General features: G+C 41.9%; 1 protein-coding gene across 11 annotated transcripts in view; it reads left to right on the top strand.

Moving 5' to 3' along the window:
* The window catches only part of Syne1 (spectrin repeat containing nuclear envelope protein 1), a 461,878-nt gene that overhangs the window by 189,213 nt on the left and 252,076 nt on the right, over window positions 1–20,589 (top strand). For all 11 annotated transcript variants that reach the window (XM_050135800.1, XM_050135794.1, XM_050135793.1 and 8 more), the window contains 9 exons: window positions 1,472–1,622; window positions 1,977–2,135; window positions 3,218–3,400; window positions 7,500–7,601; window positions 9,714–9,917; window positions 12,036–12,243; window positions 13,363–13,475; window positions 15,915–16,120; window positions 16,713–16,868. In XM_050135800.1, coding sequence (XP_049991757.1) covers window positions 1,472–1,622; window positions 1,977–2,135; window positions 3,218–3,400; window positions 7,500–7,601; window positions 9,714–9,917; window positions 12,036–12,243; window positions 13,363–13,475; window positions 15,915–16,120; window positions 16,713–16,868 — 1,482 coding nt within the window. The remainder of the gene's footprint in view (window positions 1–1,471; window positions 1,623–1,976; window positions 2,136–3,217; window positions 3,401–7,499; window positions 7,602–9,713; window positions 9,918–12,035; window positions 12,244–13,362; window positions 13,476–15,914; window positions 16,121–16,712; window positions 16,869–20,589) is intronic.

Here is a 20,589-nt window from a genome sequence, read left to right as displayed (position 1 = left end):
CTTCTGATGGTTTTTACATAAGATTTTATATCTCACTGCTTTTCTGGGTAAGTATATGCTTAAATGTGTAAAACACTGATAAGCAATTTCAACAAAGTATCTGGACCATGCAGGGAAAATCTCCAGCAGGCACGCATTGTTCCCCACACTGACTACTGTCCAGTTCTACATATGTGACTGAGCAGTCACCATTCTAACACACAGATAGCAGTATCTCATGTTTTTAATTTGTATTTGCCTAGCGATTGATAATGATAGGTATATAGTTCTCTTTAGCTGTGTGTTTGTGTCTTCTTTAATTAAATGTTTACTAAAATTGGCTGTGGTTGCTGAAGTGTTTCTTATATCTTTATAATCCCAGACTGAATCTCTACATAATTTTATAGAAATTATAGACAAACAATTAAAAATTTTCTATATAAAGACAAATAACTAAGTATCAGACATTGTTTTTGAGGAGGTGGGTCTGCGAAGATGGCTCATTGGATAGTGTTTACTGTAGTATGGAGCCCTGACTTAAAGCACCAGCCCAGTACCCACATGAAGCTGAGTGTATGCTGCAGTCTCAACAGCAGGGAGGTGGGGTCGGGAGGGTTCTGAGGCCTGCTAGATGATCAGTCAGGAAAAAAATGGCAGGTTCTGTGAAAGAGCCTGACTCAGAAAGTAATGTAGAGATGAGTTGAGAAAAAGAGCCGATATTAAAATCTGGCTGACACACAAACACACACACACACACACACACACACACACACACACACACATGCACATACAAACAGGAATGCATAACTGTATCTTCTTTTATTTCTAAGGAGGAATTTAATTCTAAGGCTCACATTACCTTGGTCACTGTGATATTTTAGCTGAGGAATAATTAAATGGAGCAGAAATAAATAAGATGGATAAATGTACTCATTCATACGCAATCAGCTCATTGTTGACAGTTTCACATGAGAAGTTGATAAAGAGGATCTCTTCAGGGAAGGATGATGCTGGGACATTTGGCCACTCATTTGCTTTTAAAAAAGTGAGCCTCAGACCCTATTGCATCATATTCAAAGGCATTTGAAAGAAAATTAGGATTGGTTTATATGATGACTTTAAACAGAAGTTCTTCATTTAACCATGTCACATAAACACTGTTTTGTTTTATCTGTTATTGGTTTCTTTCCCCCCACCTTCCCTTCGACTTATAGAATCAAAAAATAACCTAAGCAGCATTAAACAAAAAAAACACTTTAAAACTTGCAATATTTGGGTGCCTCATGTAAGATTGAGTTGGAGAGGAAACTGGAGTTAGAATTTAGCAGAATAAACTAACAACAGTATTGATCTCAGTGGGGAGAGCATGGCTTTCTCTTGGTACCCATGCCCATCTCTGAATGCATTTGTGTATTGATATATTAGGTTTAATTCAAGAGAACGCAGTCCCTTCCTGATGTGTGATAAGTGATACTTTCTTTAATCATTACAGCCAGGGGCAGTGCTGTGGGCTTATTGACTTAATAAGAGAGTATCAGAATCTGAAGTCAGCTGTGTGTAAAGTTCTGGAAAGTGCTGGCAATGTCATTGCTATGAGAGCTACCGTGAAGGACCAGGAGGACCTGAAGTGGGTCTTTGCCAAGGTAAAATGCAAGCACACTTATTTAAGTGGTCTTCAATGTTCATTTATGCATTTTCCCCTCTGCACAATTGTTTCCTGTTTGACATCTAGATGTGGATAATTCCTGTTAGCAGTTCAACTCTTTTTCTAAAAATGCTAATTTTTTTAGAAAATTTTAATTCAAGAAAATTATAGATTTATATATGTAATATATATCTGTATTTATGTATATCTCAGCTGTGTGTATATATACACGTTCACATATTACCATTAGTTTCTTCATAAAGTTGAGCAAAATACATGTCTTAGATGGCTAATGTTTTTAAACCCTCATCACTGGTTGTTTAACTAATTAAGGAAATGTTTATGTCCACAGCATGAAACTGCCAGGAACGAAATGAATTCTAAACAGAAAGAGCTGGACAGTTTTACCAGCAAAGGCAAACACTTGCTCTCTGAGCTGAAAAAAGTCCACAGCGGAGATTTCAGCTTGGTCAAGACTGACATGGAAAGCACCCTGGACAAGTGGCTGGATGTAAGAGCGCCCCCTGGAGTCTGTGCGCGGCCTACATGCAGGTTCTTTCAGGCAAATGGGCAGAGGATTAACCAGAGATTGGAACTCCGGTTCCAGTTTTCAGAGTTAACTCCAAAGTGAAGAAAAATGATAGCTGGAGAGAGAAGACAGATGCATGAGCTACTTGACAAAGCTTACTGACAAGAGTCCCCCATCTGATAACTACAAGCATGACAAATCACAACTTAGAACATTTCCCTTCTCAAAATGCTGGCGTTGTGGATAAAAAATGAATAATATATCCATATCCATATTAATTTTCTAGTGATAGAAAATTAAATTGCAGTAAATATGAATTTGGGGTAGAGAGGCTGTAGTCTTGCACTGAAGAGATCAGGCTTGTATTTTAGAACTTTGACTTTCAGTTCTTACACCATCATTCACTAACTCCGTGGCCAGACCCTAAATGTTTTCGATATCACAGATATGCTCAAATCTAATTAATGTCCGTCCCTATACCACAGCATTACCAATAAAAGTGCTTAGAAAATAAATACAGGGCTGGAGAGATGACTCAGAGGCAGAGAGCACTGGCTGCTCTTGTGGAAGGTCCAAGTTTGATCCTCAGCACTCACAGAACAGCCCCCAGCCATCTGTAACCCAAGCCCCAGGACATGTGATGACCCTTTCTGGCCTATTTAGGCACTGCACATATGTAGTGCATATACATACAAGTACAAAACACCTGTACACAGAAAATGAGTTTCAAATAAAGAAAATTAAAAATACGATGCCATCCTATATGGACCTCAGTCCTGTAGAGTCTTATCCAGTGAGTGACACTTCTGTGCATTCTAACATACCCTTTGTCATTTATACCCCAACTTACAAATGAAAAGTGAATGTCTCAGAACTCAAACAACTCTCCCATTGATGAAGTTAGTCTATGTATTGGTTGGCATTTAAGGTATACTAATAAATGTACAATAATTTTTTTGAAATTTTGTCAGAATATAATTTTTCTTATCATGAAAGCATTGGTGGGGGAATGAGGGTTCAAGAACTTCATATTTTGATGAGCTGGCGCCTGCTTCCTTTCTCAGGTATCAGAGAGAATTGAAGAAAACATGGACAGATTAAGGGTAAGCCTATCCATCTGGGATGATGTCCTCTCAAGTAAAGATGAGATTGAAGGATGGTCCAACAGCTCTCTTCCACAATTGGCTGAAAATATCGGTGACCTGAACAACAGCCTCAGAGCTGAAGAATTTCTGAAAGAATTTGAGGTAAATGACAATACATACAAGTGGAGGTAGGGCATGCCTTTATATGGAAGAAGAGAGAGAGAAAAATGGGTGTTCCTACGTCCGTTCTGCTTTTCAAAGACACAGAGGAATAAGGCAAAAGTCACCTAACTTCAACTATTGATTCTAAAAATTTATTAGGCCCTAGCTAAGCAATTTTAATAATTATTTCTTAGTTGGGGCTTATATTCTTCACTCTTCTGTTGCTGTAATAAAATCCCTGCCAGAAATCAGCTTTGGAGAGAAAAGGCTTACTCAGTCTTATAGCTCCGAGAAGGATACTGTCCATCTTAGCAGAGAGAGCACGGCAGCAGGAATGTGAGGCTAAACCACCACAGTTCATCTTCACACGGGAAGTAGAAAGAGAAATCCGAAAGTGGGGCCAGTGTATAAACACCCCACAGACATACATCCTCCAGCAAGGCTTCCCCTCCTAATACTTCCCAAACAGTGCCACCAACTGGCCACCAAGTCTTACAATACATTAGCATATGGGGACAGTTTTTATTCAACCCCTATTAAGGAACTTAGTATAAAAGAAAAGTACATTAAGTTTCCAATTATTCTGTAAATATGGTATTTTCCTTTGCGAAACCCAAACAGGGAGTGTTTGTAACAGTTTGTGCCTATTCTTCATTCAGAAAAGAAACATCTACATTGAGCTGGGGTTATAAAAAAGGATGCTTAAAAGAAATCCTACACTCGCTCAAAATTGAGAATGATAGAGGGTTATTTATGTAGGGGTAGACTTACAGATCACAATCCTCTACTGGAATGAGGAACAGCAATCAAATCCTGCAGCCAGAAAAGTGGCCAGACGCACACTTTACATCAGCATAAATAGTATAAGAGAACACACCCAAGTGGGCGAGTAACTTAAAAGGCTACTGGCAGTAGGAATTCCTACAACACGGTTATGTTTGGTGTTGTGTTGTATTTTATTTATGGTAATAGAAGAATATTAATGGTTAGAAAGTACCCAGGCTTTGAAAAATTGTGCTTGGTTGGTTATTTATTCTAAACTACGTTTAATCCTATTTATTGTGTTGGTTTTTAAAATTCATCCATGAAATTCTTAGCAAACATTGTGCCGGTTAGTTGGGAATTTTTTGGCTTTGGGGGTTTGAGGGGCTTTTGTTAGTTTTTGTTGTTGTTGTTGTTTGTTTGTTTTGTTTGTGTGACCTGATACAGACTAGAGCCATCTGGGAAGAGGGACCCCCAACTGAGAAATTACCTCCAGATTAGCCTCTAGGGCATTTCTTGATTAATGACTTATGTAGGAGGGACCATCCCTAGGCAGGTGGGTTGTATGAATGAGCAAGTAGAACAAGACACAGGGACACACCTATGAGAAGCCTTTGTCCATGGTTCTTGCCTCCTTTTCTTGAGTTTCTGCCCTGATTTCCCTCAGTGATGGATGCTGACACAGATGTATAAGCAAAACCAACACTTTCCTCCCCAAGTTGCTTTTGGTCACGGTATTTATGACAGATTAAGCATTTGTGGTGTAATCATGAGACCCTGGTCTTAGATCCCCAGAGCTCTCATGTGTTCTGTGTGTGTGGTGGTCTACCTATGATCCTATATCCAAGAATCAGTGGCAGGAGATCCTCAGAGCAAATTCACTAGCCAAACTCCCCAAAACAATGAGTTCTGGGTTCAAGTGAGAGACCCTGCCTCAATTTATAAGGTGGAGAGTAATTGAGGAAGATACTCAATGCTGACCTCTGGCCTTTGCACACAATGCACAGACTTTCACATGTGCCTGCACACATACACATGTGAATGCATATTACACACAATTGAAAAACCATATAGCAATAATAGGGACATGATTAGAAATTAGACAGGTTAAAGAGAGAGAGCTGTTTCAAAAGGCATGTAATTGACTGTCATTTTGGAAGGGAAGATCCTATTCACATTCTGCAGTCTGGTACCCCACAGCCCCCATCCCCTACACCCCACACCTGGCACATACAAAGAACCTGACAGGTAACAACTGTAGTCTGGTTTAACTGTACTGTCTATGTTACTGGGCAATCTCAGACTCTAATAGTTTTTGAGAGCTCTTGTAATATAATTTCAATGTCTAAAAGTATCAGAACTCAAGAAAACTATACAGACTAAACATTCAGACATAGTGAAGAATCCCAAGGTCCCTTTTAGTTGTTACTACTGCTGTTAAAATTAGTATTACAACTTGGAGAGTGTTCTGTCCTGGAGTTGGGTATTTAGGCTCACAAAGGGTGATTGCTAGAAACCATGTAATCCAGAATTAAATGCACATAAGAAAAAGCTAATTGTGGGCTGGAGAGTTCTCTTGGTGGTTAAAACCTGGGTTCAATTCCCATTATTCACATGGTGATCACAACCATCTGTAGCAGTTCCAGGGGATATGAGACCCTCTTTTGGCCTCTGAAGAAACCAAGCATGCCTGTGGTGCACAGACATACATGCAGACAAAACACCCTTACCATAAAATAAAAGACAAATTTTAAAAAAGAAAAGAAAAAATTGGATAACAGGAATTGTGCCTTAGTGGTAAGAGTGTATATTGCTCTTGCAGAAGACCTTAGATCAATTCCTAACACCCATGTTGATATGGCCTCCAGTTCCTGCAGAACAAGTACCTTCTTTTGTCCTTTGTGGGCATTAGGCATGCACACACTACACACACACATGTACAGGCAAAACAAGTCTTTAAAAAGTCTAATTGTAATAAACTTACAGTTAAATAAATTTGATAGAAATAAATTTAGTGCATACTCAAAATTTATCTTTCTTTGTCAGATGATGGCACAAAGTTGTCGTCTTAGCACTTGGGAGGCTGAGGCAGACTGATGGCTGCAGGTTAGAGGGTAATTTAATCATGTAGCAAGACCATATTGCAAAAAAATAACTATCATTGACTAGTTATTATTATACACCTTAGTATGCACTAAACCCTTGAATTCTTGATGCCAGACACAGGGCTTGCCATGCAATGCTGTGCTATTCTATGGTGCATTCCTGCTCCACAAGGATGGTGACACCATGCTTAGAACCTGCAGTGACGGTAAATACTGCAGCAGGAGTTCTCATAGGACAGGCTGTTATCAAATCAGCCTTCTTGTACTGACTGCAGAAACTTGGCTATCTGTGTGCCTCAAACCCTTATTTTGTGTGGCATGGTTCAGTCTCCCAGAGATGGGTTTTTTGTTGCTGACCCTGTGATACATCGGTTACTAAATCAGTGACCTGGAACCAACCCAGAACCTGGCTCTGTCCTTCCTACTGCCAGCCCTTTCTTCACACTTCACACCATGCTCTAAGTGAGTGTGGGTCAGCAAGTGAATTCCCTAAACACCCAGCTTGTTCTGTAAAAAGCCACCAAGCCCGGAGTGAGTTCCATATTGTACACAATAAATTGTTTTCTGAGCTCAAGTCATTGGAAATTCTGTTGTCCCAAAGCACTAGGTTCTGTTTCTCAAGCTGAGAGAGCTCTCGTATTAAACATTCTTTTGTGATTCAGAACTGTGAAGTTTATAAGCATCTTTGCTCAATAATGATTCTTGGTTTGGTATTTGTTTGTATGTTAATTGTTGATTGAAAGGGGGGAGGGGTAAGTAAAATAGCAAATGCCGAAATTATTTCTGCTTCAAGGTCTTGTAAATATTTATTTGAAGCGTGCCTTCTGTGTGCTGTTGATAGTCGCGGAGCAGTCCTGGCGTGCATTTGTTTTAGCTTGCTTCTGTAAGACTTTAGTGTTGCCATAGTAACTAATAATAACACTGCTAATGAATAAATGGCAGCCTAGTGGAAATTTTCACTGACTCAATGCTTTTGGTCAGTGTTTCATATTTTCCAGGGATTTTATTCCAATAAAAGAGGGTGAGAAGACAGAGAGAGATTCCTACATACCCTCTTATTCAGAGTGAACTTTAATGGTAACAGTTTCCATACTAGTGAAAATGTTGAGCAGGTCTTCTAAATACTGCTTCAAAATGGCGTCATGACCATTATCTCTCCACATGCGATGCCAAGTGTAGTCTGTTGGTCTTCGGATTCATGATGCCTTTCCCCTGTGTCTTTACTTTCATAGTCTGAAGTTAAAAACAAAGCCTTGAAATTGGAAGAACTGCATTCCAAAATCAATGACCTTAAAGAACTAACGAAAAATCCAGAAACACCCACAGACCTTCAGGTAAGCAAAAGATGATTTTTGTAGTAAATACCACGTACCAGCCAATCACATCTTCACTTCCAAAATACAAAATGAATATGTGTGTGTTCCTATACATGTGTGTATATGTCTGTATCACCATAATTCTATCCAACATATACAGGGGTTAAACATTAGCATCAGTAAAATTATTTGTGTCAATATTTGTTGCATATTTGCATTCCAAATATCATAAGGGTAGCTCTTTTTTCCTTACAGAATTGTGGATGCATTAACAGCCTGATTGTTTCTTGGTGCATTTTATGTTTAGACAGAAATAGACCCCCCCCCCCAATGAATACGTGTTCTTACTAATAATGTGCTAACCCGTTTACACCATAACTGGGCTAGGAGACAGAGCTAGGATTGCCAATGTCTGTTCACGGCCCTGTTGATGGTTCCAGTCCCAGGAACCATGACGCAGACCAGGAAGGAACTGGGTTGGACAGGGAACCTGGGCTTCTCTCAGGCGCGAGCCCTAGAAGCACTCAGTGTGGTCGGTATGCTTTGACACCTCGCCAGCTCCTGGTTGAAGTCTCTTTCTTTTCGAGGTGTTCATGGTTTTTTTTTTTTCCCTCCTCATTGTCCTTGATTCTCTCTCTAACTGACTTAGCTATGCTTGGTGCTGATCCCAGGCATGGATGGGAGCGCTGGATGCTTCACAGGAAGCCAAGGAAGTGGCAGTCATCGTCACAGCTGAGAAGAAGGGATGATGTTTACTGTCACATATATTTGGGACAGCAGAGGGCGATAAGCTATTGCAGAGCGAGGCTGGAGCAAGGCTTTGGGGTGTGAGCTCCTGTGTATCTTCTCTTTCACCCTACCCATCCCCCACCCCAAGGAAGACATGTGAGATGCCTTTACTGTCCTCTAGTATAGGTAGAAGAATTCCGGTGACGCTGTTCAAGGGGCAGCTTCATTTGTGCCCTACAGTTGGCAGTCACCGACATTTGGTGTCTAAACCCCTGCCAGGCAGGCTGGCTGATTTCTGATGTATTTGCCAAAGAGTAAATGCTTGCTTGGGTAACCTGCATCTCGGCAGCAGATGAGGAGGGCAAAGTGGGGGGATGGGGGTGAGTACCATTATGTGGCCTCAGCCTGGAAGTTATGAGTAAAGGAAGAGACCGCTCTTTGAGCCCACTGCGTGAGGGCAGCTAAGTTGTCTAAGGACTCTCTCCAGGGGATGGATGCAGAGATGCCTTGGGCATAGAAAAGAAAAAACAGAATAAAGAGACAGTATAGAACGTACAGGTTCATCGAGGGATTTCAGCTGGGGTCCAGCAATGAGGGCATCTCCCTCCTAAGAGGACCCATAAACCTAGAGAAGTGAGGTTATGAGAGGCAGCTCACACTCACCCATGAGTCTTCAGTTCAGAATACCTCACTCACCTCCCTCCCGTCCAGGCTTGCAGATCCTACAGCTGTGCCAAGCAGGAATAGAAGCATGGCAACGCAAGAAGTAAGGAGGTTCTTAGCTCCTTGCTCAAAACTGCTCTGATTCAGGAGTTAAGAAAAGACATCAAACCTTTATGTTTGATGATTTTGCCAAACTGCACTGATCATTGAGATGTGGGATTAAGACCTTTTTCGGTTTAGAGTAGTTGTAATTCCCTTTATTAACTTGGGGGCCACAAAACTCAGCTTTCCTGAAATAGCTCATCTTAGGAGAAGAAAGAAAATAACCCTACTGCAATCTTATGGGATAAAATCGGTTCACCATTAAACCTTATGGCGGGGTTCCTCCAATCATCACATCCAGGCAGGCCTGTGTGACTGTTTCTTGTGGAGAATTAACAGCAGACTTTTGGTCCAGCTTCGCTGTTAGGATGTACTCTTCCCTTCCCTGGAACCCCCATCCAAACCACACTCTATTGAAGTCCAGAGCTAGCTGCAGTCCTGCTCTTTGCCGTCACTCAATGTGTTTGGCAGCCCACACTCGCTGGTTTTCCATCCTGGGAAAAGCTATTAGTACTGGAGAGGCTTCCATGGTGAACTTAATGTGTTCTCAATGGAGTTCCGCGTAAACAGAATTCCAGGCGGGTGAGTGTGTTTTTGGTCCTCCCAGACTTTCACGAACTCTTGCCTTATATTCAGTTTATAGAAGCAGACTTACGGCAGAAACTGGAGCACGCCAAAGAAACCACTGAGGAAGCAAAGGGAACCCTGAAGGATTTCACAGCTCAGAGTACCCAAGTAGAGAGGTTTGTTAAGGACATAACAACGTGGCTGATCAACGTGGAGGAATCGCTGGCCAGGTGTACCCAAACTGGGACTTGCGAAGGGCTGAAGAAAGTCAAGGTAAGTCCAAAACTAACCTTCTGTGTTTCTACTTGAAGTCTAAAGTTATTCTCCCATTTTGTGACTGTGATGAACACATAATGTCTGCTTTCAGCCTCCCGGCAGAGTTAGTGGCATGAGAAGTAAATGCAAGCATTAAAAAAGCGAAAGACGGGTAAAAAGCTGACAGAATGCATTGCTGTCGGCCCTGCCTGCCAGTTACATGTGTGTACGTGTGCATGTGTGTGTGTGTATGTGTGCATGTGCGTGTGTGTGTGTGTGTGTGTATCTTTTTGTAAAAGGGTGAAGACTGTGAGGAGCCTGTTTGACTTTGTATCAATTTTTGAGTCTCAAATGATTTATCATCACTTAATTATCTTTGTGTTTAATTTGAACACTTTCGTCTGTAGAATGTTGTGATTTTCTTTAAGTAAGGAAATCATCCTACGTCCTCTCTTCGTGTTAACAGATGACAATCCTGCTCAAGTGTTTGTACAGTATGCATATCGTATTGACTTTTCAACATTGTTCTTTTGAAAAAGATTGTTTTCTCTCCGTGTGTGTGTGTGTGTGTGTGTGTGTGTGTGTGTGTGTGTGTTTCTGCACGTGTGAATCCAGGTACCCAGAGAGTATAGAAGAGTACAGAAGAGGGCTCGGAGTACGAGTTACAGGTTTTTGTGAGCCACCCAACCTGAGTGTTGGGAACCAAACTGGGTGTTCTCAGAGAGCTGAATGGACACTAACCACTGAGCCATTTCTCCAGCCCTGGCCCTGCTCTTCCTTAGCATAGTTTTATACTAAGCTATAGATAAGGACATAGAGCTTTAAGCAAATTGCGTGCGTGTGCATGTGCGTGCCCAGATTCTAACCACTTGCTAATAGCTGTTTGTTACCAAGTGGGACCGGCATATTTCATTAAAGAATCAATACAGGACTGGGAGATAGCTCAGTTGGTAACCTGCTTGCTGGATAAGCCTGAGGATGGAAACTAACCTCTAAAAAAACCTGTGTATTTGATTCAAAATTGTAACCTTAGTGTTGTGGTTGGAGGCAGGTAAGTCCTTGGGACTTGGCCAGCCTAGCTGAGTCAGTTCAGCCAGAGACCCTGTCTCAAATAAACAAGGTGACCTCCAGACCAATGAGAGACCTTGTCTCAAAAAAGATGGTAAACTGCAGTTCAATAAGATACCCTGTCTCAAAAATCAACATGGAAAGCTTCTGGTAGTTGTCCTATGAGTTCCACATGCATGCGTATACATGTGCATGCATACTTGTACACACAACAACACACTCTCTCTCTCACACACACACACTAAAAATAGACACTATAAAGGTCTCTTTCTGTCTCTCTGTCTCTCTTTCTATATACAAATATATATATAGCTTACATATATATATGCTTAAGTATTTTATTTATTGTATTTACATCATTACTATCCCAACCCTTCCCCCTTCTACTCCTTCTATGTCACCCCCTTCCTCCCAAATTCATAACCTACCTCTTCTTAAATTATTATTATTGTTGTGTGGGTATAACCTACTGAGTCCATTTAATATTAATCATATGTACATGTGTTTAGGGCTGACCAACTGGTACTGGATAAGCTATCAGGGAGCCTGACCCTAGAGAAGACTGAATCTCCCTGTCTCAGCAGTCATGAACTCCCTGTAGCTCTTTGTCTAGGGACGAGGCCTTATGAGATTCCCTCCATCCATTCTGAGCTGTCACCTGGTATTGTCATTGTGCATATCTTGTTTAGGTGATCACTCTGATAAGGTTTCATGAATATAGCTCCTTACCATATATAAAATATGGTTTTGTTTGTTTGTTTCAGTTTTCCAAGACAGGGTTTCTCTATATAACGGTCCTTGTTGTCTCACTCTGTAGACCATGTTGACCTCGAACTCACTGAGATCCTCTTGTTTCTGTCTCCCAAGTGCTGGGATTAAAGGCATGCACCACCACTGCCAGGTTAAAAGATTTTTTTTTTAATCCCAACCACGAATATACACAACTGAGGAAGTTTCTACATTGTTAATTTCAGATTTTAAAAAATACCAGAGTGAAATAATGATATTATTTCTCTAGTGGGATAAGCATCCTGCAGAGTATATTCACAGTGTACTTTTACCACCTAGGACATACAAAAAGAACTTCAAAGTCAACAAAATAACATCAGCTCCACCCAAGAAAATCTCAACGGTCTGTGCCGGAAGTACCACTCAGTGGAGTTGGAGAGCCTGGGCAGGGCAATGACTGGGTTAATAAAGAAACATGAAGCCACGAGCCAGCTATGCTCCCAGACCCAGGCCAGCATGCAGGAGTCTCTGGAAAAACACTTCAGTGGTGAGTTGAAGGGCTTTAGTCTAAATCACTGCTTATGAGAGGTTGTTTGGACCAAAGGCTATTCAGAAACTGCCAGTAAAAGTTTGAGCAAACCTTCAAGTCTGATTATTGTTTTAAATTCGTTCATGCTCTGAGATTGAGTAACTGTTCTGTTCCAGCAGCTCTAGCCTCTCAAAGAATGTTTTCTTTGAGAGAACAGGAGTCTACCCATCTTGATTATTCTGACCTTAACCTGGATCTTCCAAATAAGAGCTTATGCACATGAAGAACTACCTCTGTTCAAGAGGTCAGCAACTGCTACCCAAATAGCTAAGGACACTTTTTCACGCTAGGATGAGTCATTGCTGTAAACATGGATGTTGGGAGAGGCCGTAACAATGGAAGCCATGTGGTCCAGAAAATTCCCTCTCCCTGTCTCTATTCTGAGAACCTTTGTTTCACTCTGATGTGGGGGCATAGTGGCTTTCTCAAAGTAGTAAAACAAGGAAGTGACCATAAAGGAAATCTTTCTTTAAGGGATTGAGAGAGGGTTTATGGGTAAGTCGCTTGCTGTTGAAGCTTGGGAAGCTGAGTCTGGATCCCCTGCACGTACACAAAAAGCTGTCTCTGATGGCATATATATGTATTCCTAGTGCTGGGAAGGCAGAGATGGCTAAACACCTTCAGGGCACTAGCCAACAAGTCTGACCCCAGGTCAGTGAAAGACCCTATCTCAGCAAATAAAGAGGGATGGAAACAGAGGAAGACACATGGTATAACTTCTGGCCTCCACACACATGCACACAAAAGCACATGCAAACACATACATGTGCACACACACACGTCTTTAGCACTCCTGAGTGTGTTTCTCCTGGCATTCTTACAAATTCTTTCCCAAAATAAAAGGAAATCAAACATTCCAAGTATTTTATTACTTTTTAGTCTCTTTGAGGTAACTTCTCCACCCCACCATGAATACTCATGGCTGTAAATCACATATTTTCTATCTTACTGTTTTCTTTTTGAAGTATTTTTAAAAGCAGGATGAAATGGGTTGGAAACAGCAATAATTTATTGTGACAGTCCTAGGAGCACACTCAGCATTTTGGATTTATCTCTCCTTTTGTTCATTTTCAAAAGATTCTATGGAGGAATTCCAAGAATGGTTTTCAGGAGCAAAAATAGCAGCCAGAAACTCTTCTGATCTAACTGGTGATAGCCAAGTTCTAGAAGCCAGGCTCCAGGATCTTCAGGTATGGATGCTATGATGTTGATATGGATACCATGATGCTGATGTGGATGCTGTGATGCCGATGTCAATGTTGTGATGCTGATGTGGATTCTGTGATTCTAATGTGGATGCTGTGATACTGATGTGGATGTCATGATGTTGATGTTGATGCTGTGATGCTGATATGGATTCCGTGATGTTGATGTGGATGCTGTAATGCTGATATGGATTCCGTAATGTTGATGTGGATGCTGTGATGCTGATGTGGATGCCATGATGCTGATATGGATGCTGCGATGCTAATGTGGATACCATGATACTGATGTGGATTCCGTGATGCTAATGTAGATTTTGTGATGCTGATGTAGATGCCGTGATGCTGATATGGATGCTGTGATGATGATATGGATGCCATGATGCTGATGTAGATGTTGTGATGCTAATGTCCTTCCTTCATAGACACACTCACTGCCTTGGGCCAGACACAGGCTGCTTCCTCCCGTCTCCATGCCTGAGCCTTCTTATTTTGGTCTATCTTTTCTTCTTCCAATTATGGAGTTGGGCTGTTGAATCAGAAGGTGTTAGGAAAGAAAGAAAGTCACAGGAAAACAAAAGCAAGCTTGGAACTGTCTATATCTGTTTTTAACCCATTGGCCATTCAAAATGAAACTTTATTTATTATTTTTAGTTCGTTGAGATAAGATTTCTCTTTGTAGCCCTGACTGACCTGGAACTCAGTCTGTAGACCACGCTGACCTCAAACTCAAAGAGATCAGCCTTTCTCTGCTTCAAGAGTGCTGAGATTAAAGGTGTGCACCACCACCACCCAGATATTTTAACTTTTTTATTTTTTTTAAATACTTATTTATTTATTATGTATACAATATTCTGTCTGCATGTATGCCTGCAGGCCAGAAGAGGGCACCAGATCTCATTACAGATGGTTGTGAGCCACCATGTGGTTGCTGGGAATTGAACTCAGGACCTTTGGAAGAGCAGACAATGCTCTTAACCACTGAGCCATCTCTCCAGCCCTATTTTAACTTTTATAGCAGTAAAATCATTAATATTTTCTAAAACTATTGGGGAGTTGTTTGTTGTCTTCTTTTTTAAGGAAAAAACATACCTTGTGTTTTATTTTATTTTGTTTAAATTTGGGGCCTATATGTAGAAATGTATTTAAACCAGAGTAATGGCTATTACAGGCTAATTAGGTTTTATTGACTGAAGAAAATATATGCATTTGGGAAGATGGCTACTGCAAGCAGAATTCAAGATGAACCTTCAGAAGAATATCTTCAAGTGAGATTTTGTCCAGGGTTTCACAGGCATTTTTCTAAACAGAGCACAAGTCTAAGTATTGCAAAACTAATGTTTTTTTGAGTTTTATTTGTTTGATTTTCTTGTTGTTGTTTTATTTTCTTCATTTTATGTTTTTGGTTTGGGGGAATTTTTGGTTGATTTTATTTGTTTTTTGAGATGGGTTTTCTCTATATAACAACCCTAACTGTCCTGGAACTTACTGTATAGACCAGGCTGGTCTTGAACTCACAGAGAACCACTTGCCTCTCCTTCACAGTGCTGAGATTAAAAGCTTGTGACCACACTCCCAGCTCCAATGTTTGTTTTTAAAAATTAATGAGGGCTGGTGTGGGGGTGCCAGCCTGTAATCCTGGCACTCAGTGCTGACACAAGAGGCTATAAGGTTTAATGCCAGCCTACACTCCATGGGACAAATATCCATAAGAAACTCTGTTAGGAACATGAGAATGATCTGACCCATTGCGTGATAGAATACTGCCAATAGCCCACTCTGTCGGAAGCCAGGTGATTGTTTCATGTACCTGTCTGGTTTTCCAAGAGGCATGGTAAATTCAGAGGAGAATTGTCCTCCATATTGTAGAATTCCACACAGAAATATCCAGGTGACAATCGAAGGAACGTTGTGGAGTTTTGGAGGCATGAACAGCATTAAGTTCTGGGCTTCCCTTGCTCTGTGGAATCCCAGGCATAGATCTTCAGAGGAGGAGGTGCATGTAAAGAAAGGAAGGACCATCCTGAGGACTAGATTTTGTGCAAAGTAGACGAGAGAAGAGAAGGAAGAGGCAGTGTGGCCATCTGGTCGGCATACTACTATGCCAGCCAGTGAGGAGATGGGAGCGGAGCTAGGGGACTGGGGCATTAAGAACAGAACACTAAGAACAGGACCCTCATGAGAACCTCCTCTTTTCCAGCTTACTGCTCTCGGTTTCTCCTCAGTCCCCATTGCCATCCTGCCTCACACTGCCTCAATTAGGAGCCTTTATTTTATCCACCACGTGCTTCCTTCTCAATCTAATCTCCTTAGACCCTTTCCCAGCAGACTAAGCTTTGCTTCACGCTTACTTCATCCCCTCAGCTCAGCACTGTGATGAAGAACCTCATTTATCATAGCAGATATCTCTATCACCTCGACTTCCAGGGTGTCCTGGATTCAGTCAGTGATGGGCAGAGCAAGCTGGACACCGTCACGGAGGAAGGACAAACTCTGTACGCACACCTGCCCAAGCAAACTGTTAGCAGCATCCAGGAGCAAATCACAAAAGCCAATGAAGAGTTCCAAGCTTTTCTGAAGCAGTGCCTTAAAGACAAGCAGGCTCTCCAGGACTGTGCTTCAGAGCTGGGGAGGTAGGTTGTGAAAATAGCTGTGGCTCTCACTACACACAGAAAGTGTTTTGCAAAGACTTAGTGGGAACAATTCGGGTGCAGACACAATCGTACTTGAACTATGAGTTTCAATTATAATGAATATTGGCCTGCCTTTATCACAGCTTAATAAAATAACCGATGACGGCATCTGAAAGTTTCATTTGGCTTTGTTTCCTGTGTAGGAACAAAAGCCAAGGACTTGTATCCCCTGAATTACAAATGACCTGGCTGTGTGCTGTTTCCGTCAATTTGGGTAACTCGGGGTATTAGAAACAGTTTTCCCCGCCTGTGTTCATGTCTGCTGGGATAATCTTGGTAGCAAACAGCTATTGGATTTCAAAGATCCAGAGTCCAATCAGTACACACACACACACACACACACACACACACACACACACAAACACTGTCTTCTTTGTAAAAGTCTGATCATTTAAGGAAGCTTCTTGCTGAATTTTCTCTGTAAACCGAAAATCCATGAGGCCTTCATTGCCACAAGAGGAGACTGTAACCTAGCTTCAGAGACAGCAGTAGACACATGAAGATTTCTCTAAGACGGTTTTCTTTTCTTTAGCTTTGAGGATCAGCACAGAAAACTGAGCCTGTGGATCCATGAGATGGAGGAAAAGTTAAGCACAGAAAACCTGGGGGAGAGTAAACAGCATATGTCCGAGAAGAAGAACGAAGTCCATCGAGCTGAGATGTTCCTGGGAGAACTCTTGGCCGCCAGGTACGTTGCAGAAATGGAGTGGGTTGGTTGTCGGGCGGTGGAGGCGCATGCCTTTAATCCCAACACTTGGGAGGCAGAGGCAGGCGGATCTCTGTGAGTTCGAGGTCAGCCTGGTCTACAAAGGGAGTTCCAGGACAGGCTCTAAAGCTACCGAGAAACCCTGTCTCGAAAAAAAAAAAAAAGAAATGGAGTGGGTTATTAATTTGCCAACATCTTTTAGGTCGGTCAGTTAGTTGCAGGCTTGATTGCTGCTTGATTTTGTACTGGTTTGTTGGGGACAATTTCTTCTGTCCCTGAATGTCTCAGCTACCAGGCTGCATTCTGTATGGCTGTGTAGTATTCTACAGAAAGCATGGGCAAAGATAAGTAAAGAGTGTATATCCTTGTTTCCACTCTGTTTGCTCCCTTTTCTCTCTGACTTCAGCTTAGCTTTTAGAGATTTTATTGAGAGTCCTGAGCTTTCCTTCCTGGCATTAGCTTGTGTTGATTATGTCCAGAAGAAGCACGTGTAAGAAAACTACAAAGCCACACTGAGAAAAACACAGCTGGGAACCCCGACTCCCATTCATTTCTTCACACGCGGTAACTTCCAGCCCTCGTCCTTACAATACTGATAGTGTCATGAGAGCTGTGGCCACTAGGTCTCACCCTCCGTTCATTCAGCTCCTTTGCTATCTCTTCATTGCTGGCCTGGCTCCTCTCCTGGACAGAGTCTCTTTATCTTTGACATCACCGCCATTGGCAGTGTTTTCCTCCTTATATTCTTGCTCCGCCCCTAGCACTTTCTCTCTCTGCCTCTCTAACCTAAGGTAAAAGGCTTCCTACCAGGAAGTGCAGCTTGCTCCAGAGCAAGGGCTCCTCAGTGACCCTCCAGAAGAGCAATGCTAATCTATATAAAACAGAAAATGGCAGGGTCTACTCTGCTTAATCAAACAAATCAATGAAATTATAGCCTGAGGGGAAAAATGACCTAATTCGGACCATGCTCCATCTTTATTTTCAGTGAGTCCTATTTATAATCAAACATACCAGTGTTTGTTGTCTTAAAGAACAACCAGGTAAACATGGTAGAGCAGAGCGTGTATCATGACTAAAATCATGCTGTAGTATCTGTGGAGCTGTGTCCAGGACCCCAGTGGAGATCAAGATCTATGAGCACACGATTACATAAACTGGGGTGTTGCTTCATCTAACCTGCTTATGTTCTCCCATGGCTGGGATCGGCTCTCCCATTGCTTACAACAGACTGCAAAGGAGATGTCGTAGAAGTAGCTGTTGTGCTGTTGTTCAACGAGTATTGAGAAAGAGAGAAGTCTGTGTGCACTCAATACAGACACGATTATTTGAAATATGTATTCAGTATATTGCTGGTCAAATCTGCAGATGCGGAACCAAAGGATAAAGTCCCCATGGGCACAGTACTTGTTGCTACTGAGTTTGATAACTATTGCAACATGCCCCTGGAATGCTTTGGTTCTATCTCTGGGCACCTTTTAAGGATTCATTTCTTACCACCTCACATTCCCATTATCTGGAAAAAAAAATAAACGATGTTGACAGAATTAAGAAAAATGATAACATCACTTTTACTAATTTCCTGAAAATAAGGCTTATTTTGCTTTCCAAATCTTGACTCTTACATAGTTACAATATAATCCGACCAAGCCCACACCTGCCTTGCATGCAGACATCGTAAATGACCTCTGTTATCGACTCCATTTCTTCACAGCTGCTGTTGACCTTTAGCACTATCCCTCTTGACATCATTATTCTGAAACTTCACAGAAGGCAGTGTCCCAGCACCAAATTCATTGTCTTTTGTATCTCTCATCACCAATTGCCCTTTATCAGGGCCCAAGTGTGCATGGGTATGTGTGCATGTGGAATCCAGAAGATAACCTGAGCTCTTGTTCTTTAGACATTATTTTGGGAGGTCTCTCACTCATAGAGACTCTTCAAGCACACCGGGCTGGCGACTAGTGAGTGCTAGAGATACCTTCTATCTGCCTGTCTCTACCTCCCAGCCCAGAATTGTAACTGTGCACACCACCGTGCCTGGCCTTTACTATTTTTCTAATACTTGCAATGTTGAGAGACACATAATTATTGAAGTGTCACTTTCTGGTATTCTAGAGCCAGGTGCTAAGACCTCTAGTGTGTTTGACTTGGGGTCTTTCCTTACTAACTGGCCACTTCCGGCAGCAGCAAAGTTCTCCTCGGTCACATTCTCAAGCTGTGTCACCTCCTTTTTGGGGTCTTTTTGGAGTCTCACTATGTAGACCAGGCTGGCCTCTGACCAACCACCTCTCCTCCGCAGTCTACCAAATACTGGGGTTATGAGTATGCGCCACCACACTGAGCCAGTCCACCCTGCTGCTCTGTGGGTGTGCGCTGCTTGCTTCTCCCAATCATCTGGGTATGTCATAAAGTGTCCCATCCTTCAAATATTAGAGGGACATACCCCACAGAAAAGCATAAAGCCCTGAGGTTCGGGAATGGCTGCCATCCCTTGAGCAAACCATTTTGTAGTAGCAGTGAAATATTTTATATTAGTTATTACATAACTCATGATAGGTATGCTCTATCAGGTAACACACCTTCCTGCTCAACTAAGCAGATTGATTCCAAATTCCCCAGTGTCTTACAGAGGGGGAGTCGTGTTGGATAACCATATCTCAGAGTGACTCAAAAGATGCTGTTCAAATAGGAGTCACTCAGAGATAGTCAATTATAGATAGTACACATTATGTTCTTTTCCTAGCATGGTGTGTGTATGTGTGTGTGTGTAGTTTATGCATGTCTGCATTTATACATATAGAAGACAGACGTCAGCAATGGCTATCTACAGAAGTAATTCTCCCCTTCAGTTTTTGAGGTATTCTCTAGGGCAACTGGCCAGAGAACTCTGGAGACCCATCTGTTTTGGCATCCTTGGCATGGAGATTGCAGGCATGTGTCAGCATGTCCAGAGTTTTACATGGGTTCTGGAGATCAAAGCTCAGGTCCTCGTGCATTCTTGATGGGCACTTTTGCCAACTGAGCTACCTCCACAACTGCCCAGCAGTTCTGATAAAGACATCTTGTTCCTGCCGATCCACAAGGCTTTCCCCAATAAACGTGCTCTTGAGAAGTTCAGGCTCCCTTGACTGGTGTTTATAGAGGCTTTGAACTAAAGGGGAATGAAGAAATGAGAGCCAAGAGTACAAAATCCCACTTCCTAGGATTATGGGGCTTTGTTGCTTTGCTCTGTTTCGGTTGTAGTTGATTAGACTCGCGTAAATATAACCTAAAATAGAAAGTTCTATTTTTAAAAATCCCTAAGAAAATAATTTCCAATGTTCCCACCATGGAAAAATGTGGAGTATGTGAGGTGATGGCTTGAGTCAATCACCCCATGTTGTGCCCATAAGCCACCGCATTGCTGTATACACCATACATTTACATGGCCACGAACTATTACTTTGTAATTTAAAAAGGAAAAACAACAGCAGCAGCAAAATAAAACACAGCTGGCCAAGTTGCACTACGAGCCTAGAATATTACAACCAAGTCATGCAAGGGTTTTACTTCTTTTCTCTGGATCCAATTAACATAGCTCCAAGCTGTGAGGGCCATGGTGCTCAAGGTACACCACAGAAGCCCATTGGCTCCTACCATGGCATTTGAAAGCAGCTTTCCCCACCCCACATTGTCCCACAATGCCTAGCATTGTGTCAGGTCC

Source organism: Alexandromys fortis, unplaced genomic scaffold, assembly GCF_014885135.2.
Source record: "Alexandromys fortis isolate MF-2015 unplaced genomic scaffold, M_Fortis_MF-2015_v1.1 scaffold_23, whole genome shotgun sequence".
Lineage (NCBI taxonomy): Eukaryota > Metazoa > Chordata > Mammalia > Rodentia > Cricetidae > Alexandromys > Alexandromys fortis.
Note: the sequence above shows the minus strand (reverse complement) of the source record. Positions and strands in the feature narration are given on the sequence as shown.